Source organism: Lactuca sativa, chromosome 5, assembly GCF_002870075.4.
Source record: "Lactuca sativa cultivar Salinas chromosome 5, Lsat_Salinas_v11, whole genome shotgun sequence".
NCBI classification, from domain to species: Eukaryota; Viridiplantae; Streptophyta; class Magnoliopsida; order Asterales; family Asteraceae; genus Lactuca; species Lactuca sativa.
The window spans coordinates 335,698,235-335,712,869 of NC_056627.2; the positions used below are offsets into that span (position 1 = coordinate 335,698,235).

Sequence of the window (14,635 nt, forward strand, 5' to 3'; positions counted from 1 at the left end):
TTTACAAATTCAATGTATAATACAATGCGTCACAAATGGGGACCGTAAAAAAACATGGAATTGTATCATAACTTAAATAAGATACATCATTCCTGAATTTTATTTACGGTTTTCACGTAATGATGTATATATAAATCTATAAACAACATTTGGAAATCTTGCATCTATAAATCTACAAACAACATTTGGAAATCTCATATATTATATATACCCTCAAGAATTATTTGCCTGCTGCAAATAACGACCGAATAAATGAATGGTGATTATCAAACAGCTTTCAAAAAGAATGGATCCTGTTCTGCATTTAAACTTCTTTCCTCCTCTTGGTATTACTGCACCCAATTAATTAATGTCAACAAAACTTAATTGCTTATTCAGAAACACAATCATTTCATACCTTAGATAATTATATATATAAAAAAAACTGTAAATACCATTTGCCCAAAAATCACATAGAATCCAAACTAATACAAAAATAAGAAAATTCTGAAATGTCCATTAAGGTTTTTAATGGTTTAGACTTTAGAGTCCCTAATCTTTATTTCTCGCATTCTCATCTGAATTTTAGGCATCCATGATCCATCTCACTTCATGCCATGGGAATTGATATTGTGCAAGATTCAAGAAAACTAGTTTTCGATACAGAAGCATGTGGTAGGTTTAAATTATATAAATCTGAAAATCAGAAACTTACTACCTCTTGACAACGAAAAGGTATAATGGTGATAGTCAAAAGGACCAAAAGTACAACAATATGAAACCACAAGGATCAATCATATAACAAGATGACAATTTTGACTAAACTTGTAACTTTCACTATAAGACAAGGACCATTTCCTCAAATTTACTCTAATTAATAAAATTAAGACTTCCAAGAAAACATACCTGTGAATGTGATGTAATATAATCAACCCACATCAAGGTCAGGGATTTGGGAGACAACAGGCCAATACTTGCCTTTTCTATCACCACATTTTTTTCTCAATTCCAGTGAAGAAGAATCCACCCACAAACGTGAAAGTTTAGGCAGCAGCATCTCGGGCAGATCTCTAAGTTTCGGGCAGGATCGAATAAGAAGTTCTTCAAGGCAGGTCAGGTGATGTAACCCCTCTGAAACCGATTCCAACTCCATAAAACCATGAATTTGTAATAAAGTTAAAGATGGTGGAACAACAAAAGATGAAGAAGTTGTATTATTCCCATTTCTCACATCTTCTTCTGACTTTGCAAATGGAGCAACTCCCGAATTCTTGCCATATAAACTGAGTTTAACAAGTGAAGTCGGGAAATTTTGTGGGCCCCACTCCGACATGGGCTTCTTTAATCCTCCTATTGTGAGGGTAGTTAGATTAGGAGGCCACAAAGCACAAGGGAAGGAGTAGTCTATATTTGGACAATCTCTTATCCACAGCTCTTCCAATGATGTGAGACTTTGCAAATGCTCATGAGGAAATGACTTGAGATTCTTGCAGGAATTGATCTCGAGGTATCTGAGGCAAAAAAGGGGAAGAAAACCAAAACCTTTTTCTGGAATGGATTCTATGTTATCACAACCACGGATTATCAATTTAGTGAGATGAACTAAACAACCTTCGGGAAATGAAGAGAGATTCGGAACCCTAGCAATTGAAAGATACCCGAGTGATGTCAAAAACTTATTGAGAAGACAATTTGCCTCAAAATTATCAAAATAGCAAATGCTAAGAATCTTTAAAGTAGATGGGAGATCTTGCAGTGTTGGGAAAGTCAAAGATGTAATTGAACGACAACCATATATATCCAGGTTTTGGATACCATTTGGACAATTGTAACTCTCGAGTCTTGGACAATTGAAAAGTTCCACTTTTCTAATAGATTCAAGGCAAAATCCCGAATCCGAATCCAAATTCACCTCGTTCTTTCCCAATGACACCAAGTTTTTGCAGAATTTTACTCTCAAATCCCATAAACTCACAAGAATCTTGCATGCCTCAGACTCTGATTCCCACAAGTATCTAAGCTCATCACACCTCGTGACATACAGATGTTCAAGTGACCCAAGGTGCTTTAAAACTTCTCCATGTAGTTGAGTAAGTCCTTTGATATTCTTCAATGACAATTCTAGAAATGACGAAGACACACCAACCAAGCTTCTTAACACCGATACAGAGCATTCTTCTATATGTAAAACCTCAAGTGATGGTATTAAGTCAATTGCCACTTCCATTAGTTTTGGACAATTTATGATAGAAATCTCACAAAGACAAGGAAATGATACATCTTTGTCACCACCATTGGTTGACCATATTTCCCAGCTTTGCATATCTCTAAATTCCAAAACTTGAAGTGATGGAAATCCAATACCATGTGAATTAATAGGCCGAAGAAACTCGGAATCCAGTCTTTGCAACCCATTCATGCTTTCAATACACAACTTCTCAAGTGATTGTAGATGTCCAAGTGTTGGTAAATATGTAGAATTCTTACACCCACGTAGTGTGAGTTGGGTTAAGCAAACAAACGAGGGATCCCCAACCCAATTAGGAAATTTCATTCCCATGTAGTTTAAAATCTTCAAGCTTCTCAACTTCTCATAAGGTCTTAGCCCTTCAAGAACTTCATATTCAATATTTTCATTCCGGGAATCATCAAAGACATCACTCCACTCCATCTCCAAATCACGAATCCCCTTCTTTTGCTGTAAGTTGACTTCTTTTGCATGTATTGCATTGAACACTTTGTGCAGCCCCGTAATTGAAATTTGACCTTGAAGATGCAGTAGCCCTTTAAGCTCGGATATTTTGAACCCGCTTGCTTCTCCAATGATGATTTTGGATAAAGTTTGTAGACTTGTCAATGCACCAATCCCCAAGGGCATCTTGGTCAACTGTGGCGTGTCACTAATGTCTAGATGCCGTAGGTTTATTAACTTTACACAGCTATCTGGCAAGCTAGATAATAAATGACAACCAGTAACCAACAAGCTTTGTAGGTTATAAAGGTCACCGACTTGTTCTGGTAAACATGTGATGTAGGTTTTGGAAAAATTGAGGTACCTCACATGCTTGAGACCTCCAATGGATTCTGGTATCTCTTTGATTGAATAATTAGCTAGGCTTAGCACCCTTAGGAACTTTAGTTGGGGAATTAGTTCTACAAGAACCTTGTTAGATAAGGAGGATCTTTGCCAGGAATATAAAAACCTTACTGACAATGCTAAGAAAGTTCGCAAGCGTCTGGCTCTTTGCAATGCCTTGAACTTTCTGTATACTCCATATCGTTGAATATATGAAAGATGGTGGAACTTCTCCAAAGCTTCGTTCTGGTCATAAGCATTCATCTTATCATCCAACATAAAGAAAAACTCTCCTGCAACACTTGTGGCCAAGTCATTTATCAGATCATGCATTGTATATCGTGAGCTATCGTTAGTTGAATGTTGAAAAAACGACCTTGACTCTAGCTCTTGAAAACATTCACGACCTAAACTCTCCATTGACTTGCTTCCATTTAACTCGTGCAAAAACCCTTCTGCCATCCACAGTAGAACTAGTTCATCCTTGTCAAACAGGTAGTCCTTGGGGAATAAGGAGCAGTATGCAAACATCTGCTTCAAACGTGGAGGAAGATCATAGTAGCTTAGTCTTAGAGCAGGAAGAATCTTACTTTCATTATGTAAGCTCCATATCTCACTATTCAACAACTCCTCCCATTCTTCATCATTTGTTTTGGTCCTCAAAACCCTCCCGAGGGTTATCAAAGCCAAAGGCAATCCACCACATTTCTTCATGATACCTTCACCATGCAATTTAAGTGTTGGATGTGAATTGAAGTTTTGTTTACCTAATGCATGTTGAGCAAATAAAGAAAGAGCTTCTTCATTTAACAAAAGCTCGAGAGGGTAGGTGTGAACAGAGTCCATCACTGATGCAACAGTGGTCTTCCTTGTTGTGACAATAACTTTACTTCCAGGTGCCCCTACCATGAAAGGGCGTTGGAGAAGCTCCCACTCCTTGTAGTTTTCATTCCATACATCGTCTAGAACAAGTAGAAACCTTCTCTTTGAAAGTTTTTCTGTAAGGGCCACTTGAAGAAGATCTAAATTGGCAAAATCTTGGTTCCCCCCACCTACAGCTTGAAAAATAGCCTTGCTGATATTGAACACTTCAAACTCATCAGAAACACAAACCCATGCCATGAGTTCAAAGTGATCCTTCACTTTCTTTTCATTGTATAAAACTTGAGCAAGAGTGGTTTTCCCTATCCCTCCCAGACCAACTATGGACAAGATGCTGAAATTTTCATTACATGATTCATTCCCCAACAACTTATCCAGCAAAACCCTTTTATCACTTTCCCTACCCACGATTCTGGATTCATCAACCAGTGAAGTTTCCTCCAATCTTCTACTTGCTCTATTTCCCCTTTCAACGTTATTAACCAACCCTAGAATGTTTTTCTCCTCAACAAGATGATGCAATTTGGTTGTAATCTCATCCAGCTTAGAACTCATTTTCCGGCCATACTTAATTGTACGAGGAGTGAAATTAGTACAACAAGATGGAACGATCTTCAGTACCTTACTAGAGTTGGTGCTGGTGGTGGCATAAGTTTCTTCATTCAAGTGGCGGCGCATAGCTTCGGTGGCCAAATCATCGAGGACGTCGTCTATGTCGTAAGCTAAATGTTGGAGTTTGTGCAGCCATAGTTGAATAGATCTCTCTCTTAAGTGCTTCTGGCCTGCATCAACAAGAACGGCTTGGATCTGGGACAAGGTGTTGTTCCATTTGTGGAGCTCGGAATAGATTCCCGCAGATCGAGCCAACCTGATCAAGTCAGCAGAGGCCAGCTTCTCAAACAGCACTGTGATAAATGCGCCTATAAAGATTTCCGCAACAGCCATTAGAGGACGAAAAGAAAAGATTGTTTAATTTTTGGGGATTTTGGTTTCAGAGTCGGGTAGTTATCACAAATGAAGCAATATATATAGACTGTCGACTGTATTTGTTTGTGTAGTGTAGACAAATAGACTGTAGACACACAAAAGATTTCTTGCCAACCACACTACACGATAAAATTTCCATGTGCAATATATATAGTCTATCTATATTTAGAGAAATTTGTAAATTTATCCCAAGCTAATTAATTTGTAAGAAATTGTTAAAAATTAGCAAATTATGCAAAATAAGTTAAATAACGATCATAATCCCAGGTAATTAGTATATCTGCGAATTTGTAAGTTCAAATGTACAACCCACTAACGAACAAAAACTCATTTTGTGTGACTTGTACATTCACGTATGAAAGTTCATCTGTGATTTTGTTCTAACCCATTTGTAATCTGTTAAAGTATAAATATCTTTTTTTTTTTTTTTAAAAACCCTCAGTTTTTGTTGTTACAAAGGAAAAGCTCTCATATTTTCATATTCTCTGAATAAGAACGATAGACGAAATTAAGATTTTTTGCTAATTTTTATATAAAATCTCGTAATTTGTACAGATTCATAGTCAACACTATTAGATTTCGTAGTAACTTTAATAAATTCGCCGTCAACTAAGTAATTTAAAAACATTACCCCGACAAATCACATTTAGGATGCAAAACATATCGTAGATTGGACACACCCATCTACAATTTGGTGAAAATTTTCTAAAAAAAACATTTTTATAGCTTGAAGCAAATAGCGATGGTTGAGGAGAAAATAGCAGGTGGACTCACCAAATAGCAAATGGCTAGACAAATCACATATAGACCCTTGCCATCAACGATTTGGATGGCTACTTTATGTTATTTTGTTTGTTTTTTTTATGTATTTTTTACAAAGTCATTAGCATTTTTTTGAGTAAATTAGCAAATTTCTCCTATATTTATATACTTTATTAATCATATTAATTTAATTTTTGTATACCTTATAATATTCTTTATATTATTTTAATTTAATATTAATATTTAAATTTTCAAGGTGTCAAAATAATAGATCTTAAACAACTTAATAGTTTAATGATGAATCATATGAAAAATATTTAAAATATTTAAAAAACTAAAGGACGTAAGCTACATTGGAAAATTAGTGATATTTAAGATAATCGAAATTTAAAAAAAAAATGGTCGAATAATTTAAAAAAAAAAAAAACTAATTAATTATAACAATTGTTGCAAATACTAAATCGAAAAACATCTATTCTACTTATACTCTTCTTCTAACAATAATAATTGTAATAAAAAATTTAAAAACTTTAAATAGAAAAATCTATACAATGTTTGGGCAAAACAAATTTAAAAAACGCCACACCGGATGTAGCCATGTAGGTAACCTTTTAAAACATATACAAATACTTATTTCATATAAATACAATTTTTAATGGTCAAATTTAACAAAATCTATATTTCTAATTAGTTGTGAGACTTATGAATTATACGGATTTATTTAAAAAAAGTTAAATGTGAATGTTTAAACATTTAGGATTTTGAATTTATAAGGAAAACGAAAAAAATATTGAATTATCGAACATTTCTCTTTTTAATTTAAATAAATAAACAAAAGAAAAATTGGGCTTTTATTTAGGAATTTTAAAATTAGAGGAAAGTTGCATTTATGAAATTCATATCAATTTATTGTTACATTTATTACAATTATTAAATTTAGGGGATGTTTGGCAAAACTTAAAAAATGGAGTTTTTTGACTTATTACCGGTTCCACACCGGTATAAGCTAAAAAAGATGTTTTGATAAAAATAGCTTATAACGGTGTCATACCAGTAATAAGTCAAAATCAATAAATAAGAGGCTCCTAACTTATCAACTTATAAGCTAAAAGCTGAAAAATACATATGATTTTTCATAAGCTTAGACAAACACCCTCTTAAATAATATGTGGAATTTAATAAAATTGAAAGAAACAAAACTATAAAATGACATTTGGAAAAAAAAAATTAATATAAAATAAGGGCTAATGACATATGGCAAAAAGAATAACAATGTGACATATGACAAAAATGATTTTTATTTATTAGAGTAAATATTGACTAATCATGATGAAATATTATTCAAAGAGCACCCATCCCTTTTAGTAGGCAACTCTACTACAATTTGTCATGGCTGACCCTAGGGGAGTTCATGATGTGCTGATGAACAGGGCCCATTCTCTGTTAGGGGCCCAAAATTTTATCCGTATGTAATACCAACTATATTCATTTAGCGCCCAAATGTTTTAGGTTAATCAATTGGGAAACAGAACACCCAAACAAGCCAAAATTTGAAGTGACGATTTGTTTCTCGATCATACGCGTGAAAAAAGATAAATGATAGCAATGATTTGTCGATAGCCATCCTTGGTAAAGGTGTTTTCTTCAAACCATTTGTCGATTCACATTCAGCAACAAAGTTCTTGTCTACTTTTTAGTGTCAACTATTTATCGATTCACATCCAACAACGATTTGTCAATTCACACAGTTCATTCATCTTTGTGGTTAATTAGAGGATGTTCTTGTTTAGTTATTTATCGCATATATTTTTTAGACAAAAAGTACTTCATGTTCTAGAGCAATAAGGAATCCAATAAAGGTACGTATTCATTCATTATCCCATACTTACCGTAGGTGGATAATTATTTAATTGTCATTTTAGTGTGACTATTCTAAAGTTTTTTGATTTGCTAAAAGTGTATTCATATTTTTTTGCAGGATTTTTGGTTGTGTAATGTGTTGAAGGTCTGCCATTTTCAGTCTATGGTTGGTTATGTGAGGAATTGTTGTGGTTCTTTCTGCTTTATTTCATTGTCTAATTGAAAACCTGGGGTTTTTAGGTCCCGGGGTAAGTGCTTGTTTAGTTGCCAGTGATGTTTTTATTTTTTTATTTTTGTACTGATACATCAAGCCAGCTTCCTACTGGCATTCTTATGTTAATAAAAAGTTTTGTTGTTCAAAAGAACAATAATATTATACAAACACACAAATCAAAAGTAAGATAATCCATAAGAAGGAATCAATGCTTCTATTTACCTTGAAGTTGTCCTTGAGTACCTTGCTTGTTACCGTAATTAATTTTTTTCTATTTTGTTTAATGATGATGAGACTATAATCCGTTGATCAACTAAATGTTTAATCTAGGGATTTTGTATATTGACTTTAATTCTATCAGACTTTTGTATATGACTCAGCTGCATATGACTGGTGCAACACGAACAGGATTATATCATCAGTTTTAATCATTTTTACCTTATTTTGGGCCTATTTTTACCAAATTGCACACAACCTCTAAAATCTCGGGGCCAGCCCTGCAATTTGTATTTTCATGTTAGTAACATATAATTTCATGCTTTTAGTTGTCATCTACAACAATCCATCTACGGACAAAACATGTTTTTCTTTATGGAGCAAATAGATAGTTTCATCGACACTATGTGTTTATTCTATAAATATAAATATTTACTTTATGACTCTTATAAATGTGATTACTAACCGGGCATAGTCTTACTATTTAGTGTTCGAACATACTGCACAAAGGCTCAGACGACTTGCTCCAGTATAATCATATTTGTAAATCACACTTAACGACCATGACTTGTTGTGATTCACTATAGTATATTAAATCAGTAAAAGTGTAAAACACCCTCATTGTTCATCGATTTGTTCTTTTAATCGAGAAAATATATGAGAGGATGGGGGAATCAATTCACAAATGATCTAAACTATTAATAATATGATGAATTTTATTTTGTTTTCTTTGTTTTACAAATTTTTTTATTTTGTATTTGTTTACGAATTTTGATTTTTCGAATATTTGGTTTTCAAGACCTAAGCTTAATTGATTTTTTACAATTTGGTTATCTTCGTTCATTTTTAACCAAATTGTTTTTTTTTTAATAAGTCTAGCTCTGTTGTTCATTATTTTGTTTTTCGATTGTGAAAATATATGAAAGCGTGGGAAAATTAGTTTCAAAAATGATCTAAATTATCATGAAAATATATGATGTATAAAAGCATGGGAAAATTAGTTTGAAAATTGATCTAAATTATCATGAAAAAGGTAAATTTTATGGCTAAGATTTTGTTTTCTTTGTTTTATCGTTATTACTATCGTGTATTTGTTTACTAATTTTGAGTTTTTAGAATATTTAGTTTTTAAAACCTAGATTTTTTTTTTTTTATTTGATTTGATTAACTTGATTCGATTCTTCCACCAATTTGTTGTCTGACTCTATTTTTTGATTGTGAAGATACATGAGGAGCGTGGGGAAATCAAATTCATAATTATGCTAAAATATTAAAAACATTATGAATTTTATGGCTAAAACTTTGTTTACCTGTTTTACTTTTACAGTTTTTGATTATGTATTTGCTTACAAATTTTGAATTTATCTAATATTTGGTTTTCAAGACCTAGACTTTTTTTTTTCATTTTATAACTTGATTTTAACAAAACTGTTGATTTTTATTTGATGTTTCATTTTAATATGTATGTATCCATTGTTCATCTTTGTTCTTTTGTTCATGAAAATATTTAAGAGTGCGAGGAAATGAGTTTCACAATTGATATCTAAAGTATTAAAAACATGATGAATTTTATGGTCAACATCTTGTTTTCTTAGTTTTATAGTTTCGATTCTTATGTATTTGTTTACCAATTTTAGAATATATGTTTTCAAGACCTTATTTTAAGTGGTTTTTTTTTCATTTTGATATAACTTCATTTATTTTTATTTAATTTTTTACACATTGATAAAATTTTAATGATTTAATTTACACACAATAACCATTATGGACCAAATGAGTAAAAATTTTGTAGAAGACTAATAGTTGCTAAAAATGATAACCCATTTGCTTCTTCTATCTTTTTTACACATTGATACAATTTTGTTTTAACTTCATTTACTTTTTTATTAGTAGACTTTTAATTTATGAATTTGATAACTGTTGTAAACATGATAACCCATTTGCTTCTTCTATCGCTCATTGGTCATCATCCTCTTGATTTCAGTTATTTATAACAACACGAATATTTTTTGTTTCTGTTTTTCATCCGACTCAAGTTGGCTCACTAATCATTTCAAATTCTACAATAGACATAGCCACATAAGCATTCATAGTTTCATGTTGACTTACAAATTCATACTTTTAGTACCAAGGTTTGTCATCTACAAGGATCCATCTATGAACAAAACATGTTTTTCTTTTTAAAGACTCTTGTTCTTATATTGATACATTGTTCCTAACTAAATTAACTTATTATGTTTATTCCTATTTTCTATTTGTGAGTATTAAGTGTCGATGTGTGTATGTAGATTATCTTCTTTGTCTTGACTCTTGAGTTGACTTCTCAAATAAATAAATTTCAAAACGTTCATAGAAGTTAAACTTATTACCCCTTCAAGTACTTCACATTTAGTATTTTCATTTTCAAAATCATCAAATGATCAACTTAAACTACACAATGAAATTGTAAGGAAACAACACTTGGAAACATAGAAACATACTTTCATCTCTATGATAAAATTATGTCACTGTGACCTGCATTTCAATTTTCATCATATAAGTGAAAAACCATGGCATTCATGTAAATTTGGGATAACTACTTAAACAAAAAAGATTAGAAACAAACCTTGATGATCAATTGCATTGATTTGTGGTCCTGACATTTCTATTCCATCATCATTAAGCAAAAGAATCCCAGATGAAGTAATTTTGAAAGGGAATGAAAGAGGTGGAGACATTGGAGATTTTGCCACCTTTATAAATCTTTTCCCTATAACACAACAACCAGATTAGATATATATGATATATAATATATGATATTATATATGAGTGATTTGTGAGTTAATGGTTAATAATCAAGTAAGCAACCTGATCTAGATTCAAGAACAAGACGAATAGTAACAGCATGAGCCCAGTGAATCCCCAGAGCAGCAACAAGATGAGAATCAAAATTTCCACAATCGTCCCTCTTCTCCCCTATATATATATAATAGGGTAGGGTAGTTTTGTAATTTTGTAATTTGTATTATGATGAGTTGAGTTCATTCATACCTTGGAAAGAATAATTAGAGATTTCAGTAGCACTTCGAGATCTCACTTGGTTTGTCATCACCACAGGTATTCTTGAAAACTCAGCAAGTGACCTTGATAATCAATAATTTAATAATAAATATAAAGTTATACAAAAAACTTGTCAATGATGAGGAGGAGGGCATTCACGTCTTTTTCACAGTCTAAAAGGGTACAAAAGGAAGAGAGAAAGAAAGGTCTCACTTGATAAATGATATATGCCAACCCAATGGATGTTGCCTTGGAGGTCCTTGTTCATATTCCCTAAATATATATATAACACAAAACCACCATTTTATTCAATAAATATTGCATATTCACATGTATAATATATTTGTCATACAATATACATACAAGGCATGAGACTCAGAGAGCTTAAAACATAGATTACTAAACCGAGTTAACTCACCCTGACACAAGAGCAGCCATACTATCAACAACTAGCAACTTCACTTGGTTCTGCAGAAGTGAAACTTTAATTTTCTGCAAACTGGAAACAAAATAGTTGTAATAAAGATTGATTTAATTAGAAATGGATCACATTTAATTGGCACAAAAAAGGATATTATCAAATCTTTTTTACCTCTCAGTGAACTCACTCAGAGAACCAGGTCTTAAAACTGTTATCCTACCTGCCATCTAGACAAAAATAAATAAATAAATAAATAAGAATAATATTTGAGAGACTAAAGAAATCATCTTATTAAGCAAGACACACCTCTTTTGCCATGCCCTCCAAGTGAAATATTTCTGGGAAGCTATTAAGACCAATTTCAATTAACCTGTAAACAAAAGCTCAATTTTTTTTTTACTTTTTATTTTTAGAAGTTAAGATTTAATATTAGGTATAAAAGCAAAGTGATACCTTCTTGAACTAAATTTGGATTCTACATCAATATATATTACATGACCATCCAACCCCCCATAACAAGATGGCAATGTAGCCAAAACAGACATCTTCAAACAAAACTGCAACCAAAAAAGACCATCAGCTCCTTCTTTCTTGACCTAAACCTAAAAAGATGATCAAGTATTGTAAATTTGTAATGAAGTGAATCTTTGACTTTGACTTTGACATACTTGTGTTTTACCGATTCCAGCGGGACCTACTAACTCAGTCAAAGCACCAAATGGGATTCCACCAAATAATGCTAAATCAAGACCCTTCAGATGTGTGGGAAGATGACCTGTCAGATACTCATTTTGCATGCGTTGCTCCAACAGGGATTGAACCTAAAACCACAGCTGCTACACAGAATTAGGAATTCAATCACAATGATCCGAAAAAAAAAAAAAGATATAATGATATATCATATGATAAAATAAATGCAAAATATATCATCATAAATAGAATAAGAATTGAATTTAAATTTGAGTTGAGAGAAGTAGAATAAGCTTGTTACCGTTTGATATGGAGGAGAAGCAATCTCACTAATCAGGGCTACTGCCAAAGTCACTTGAGTCAAACCCACATCTAATAATTCCATCAACTCGAATTCAGTCAATGATAAAGCATCCTAACACAAAAGGTCAATGTTTAAATTCAATGACTTAACTTTGAAACTTAGATAGGTCATCTTTTAATATCAGATGAAAAAAATCTCTTCATTCTTTAACATAGCTATATCAAACAATCGGTTTTATAGATATAATCAAAATCTTCTTGATTTGAATAAATGAAACTACAATTGTGGTAAATCTGAATGAAGAAAAAATGTAATGGGTTTTAGATACTGCTAATTTGAAATTCAATGCATATTTGCAAGGATCAAGTTTATATTTGACACACTATGGACAAAAGGACAACTTGGTGAAATCAAAGTGGGAAACAATGATGCAAATGAAGATTAAAGGTGTTGCCTTGTTGGAAGTGTTCATTTCAGCATATCATGATGGAAGATTAAACTTTAAAGGTGAAGGGATGATTACAAAGTGTATAAGGGATAGGCTGATCTTTAAGGGAAAAAAAAAGGAAAATGTGAGGGTTTGTTATTATTTGACTCAAAATCTTTTTCTTTAGATGTTCAATTAACTTGATGTTTATCCACAAAAACGATTATGTTTATATCAGTAGTAGTATGAATATAAAAACAGGACATATTTCTTGAGTTATTAAAGCTGCGATCCTGTTTGGGAAAGCCAGTGATTCCATTACGGCATTACCTAAACAAACAAGATTATACTCTTAGTCCTATTTATTTTATTCGTTGTTATTGTTTCTTCGTAAGATTGAGAGAGAAGAATGACTTTAATACAGACCACAATAGAATCTAGAATCCAAATGAGAAGCAGATTCGATTAAACTACAAGAATAAAAACCCTAATCATGAGTAATAGAGTTTGAATCGGAAGCATGTGTACCTTTGCGGTAATGATATTGCGAGCAGCGAATATGTGCCCAATCGATTTCGGGAGCCCCATTTCGCTGATTAGCTTGTTCGCCATATCTCTCCCGCCAAAATATGATTAAAGGGATTTCTTCCACGGAGACGCATGAGAAATCTTATATAGTCCGAAACATTTCCTTAATTTTGTAAACCGTGAGACAAGCGGTCTTTGTTTTGGTTCTCAAAATGTTTAAAAAAAAATTTTAGAAGAAATTGGAATTTGTTAAGGAATTTATGAAGACTGAAATTTAATTTCATATTTTGTTTAGGTTATAGGAAATGAAATTGAAATATTATAAAATAACAATAATGGTGATGGCAGGCTAACAGCTATGCAATTATCACTGTAAAAAACCAAATAATGATCACTAACCACTATTTGCAATAACGGTTTTCATATTGGTATAAAGGTGCTATTGTGGTTTTTTAAATGCAAAAGCCCATGATGTCCAAAGTCTTTGTCTCTTTGACTGCACAGGCCCATGATTTTCTCTATTCATGTGTATAAATAAATCATGCATTCAAATGAAGAAAAAAAAATCATATATTTCTTTCTCCACTCTACTCTCAGTTGGACCATCGTACATCTCTCCTCCCCTCTTTCTTGACCAAAACCCAAAATCAATTGCAAAAACACAGAGCAAAAATCAAATATTGAGGAGATGAAGTCGAATTTCAAAGATTTAGGGGAGTTGTAGTGTTCATATACCGAAGAGATGAAGTAGAATTGCAAAATTGCTGACCTAATAAAAATGTGACGCTATTCCCCCTACAACGTTATTTGATTTGTGGTCAAATGCGGTACTAATAGCGTGACCATGATTTTCCACTGCTAAACACTTTTGTTATTTTATGTAAGTTTGCTATCCGCTATAGTAATGCAATAGAGCGCTATAGCAACACGAATGATTGCATAGGGTGGCGATGATGGCGATAATGGTGGTGGTAGTGGTGGAGGTGGTGTTGGGTGGTGGCGAATAGCGGCGAAGGGTTTTCATATGTAATGTTAAAAATATTGAGGGGGTATGATAATCTTTAACTTTCCTTCTTAAATTTCTAACATCAAAAAATTTGAATTTACTAGGATTTCATTGTCATTGCCGACATTAAAAAAATAAAAAAATAAAAAAAAAACATCGTGAAAACCAAAAAAATAAAAGACCAAAACATTTTTGTGAGTGTCATGCATTCCACTAGCATACCATTCGAACATTTGGTTTCCAA

General features: G+C 32.5%; 2 protein-coding genes across 2 annotated transcripts; both read right to left on the reverse strand.

Moving 5' to 3' along the window:
- Window positions 1–68: 68 nt before the first annotated feature.
- LOC111921030 (putative disease resistance RPP13-like protein 1) lies at window positions 69–4,982 on the reverse strand. The gene is made up of 2 exons (XM_023916599.3): window positions 886–4,982; window positions 69–332 (listed from the first exon to the last, which is right to left on the reverse strand). The coding sequence occupies exon 1, from the start codon at window positions 4,880–4,882 to the stop codon at window positions 908–910; it is 3,975 nt and encodes a 1,324-aa protein (XP_023772367.1). The 5' UTR covers window positions 4,883–4,982; the 3' UTR covers window positions 69–332; window positions 886–907.
- A 5,346-nt stretch (window positions 4,983–10,328) lies between these two features.
- LOC111921032 (DNA repair protein RAD51 homolog 2) lies at window positions 10,329–13,599 on the reverse strand. The gene is made up of 12 exons (XM_023916603.3): window positions 13,386–13,599; window positions 12,428–12,541; window positions 12,105–12,257; window positions 11,890–11,993; window positions 11,743–11,806; window positions 11,608–11,663; window positions 11,434–11,514; window positions 11,229–11,288; window positions 11,007–11,098; window positions 10,824–10,931; window positions 10,582–10,725; window positions 10,329–10,490 (listed from the first exon to the last, which is right to left on the reverse strand). Exons 1-12 carry the CDS (start codon window positions 13,467–13,469, stop codon window positions 10,465–10,467), a joined length of 1,086 nt encoding a protein of 361 aa, XP_023772371.1. The 5' UTR covers window positions 13,470–13,599; the 3' UTR covers window positions 10,329–10,464.
- Between the last annotated feature and the right edge of the window lie 1,036 nt (window positions 13,600–14,635).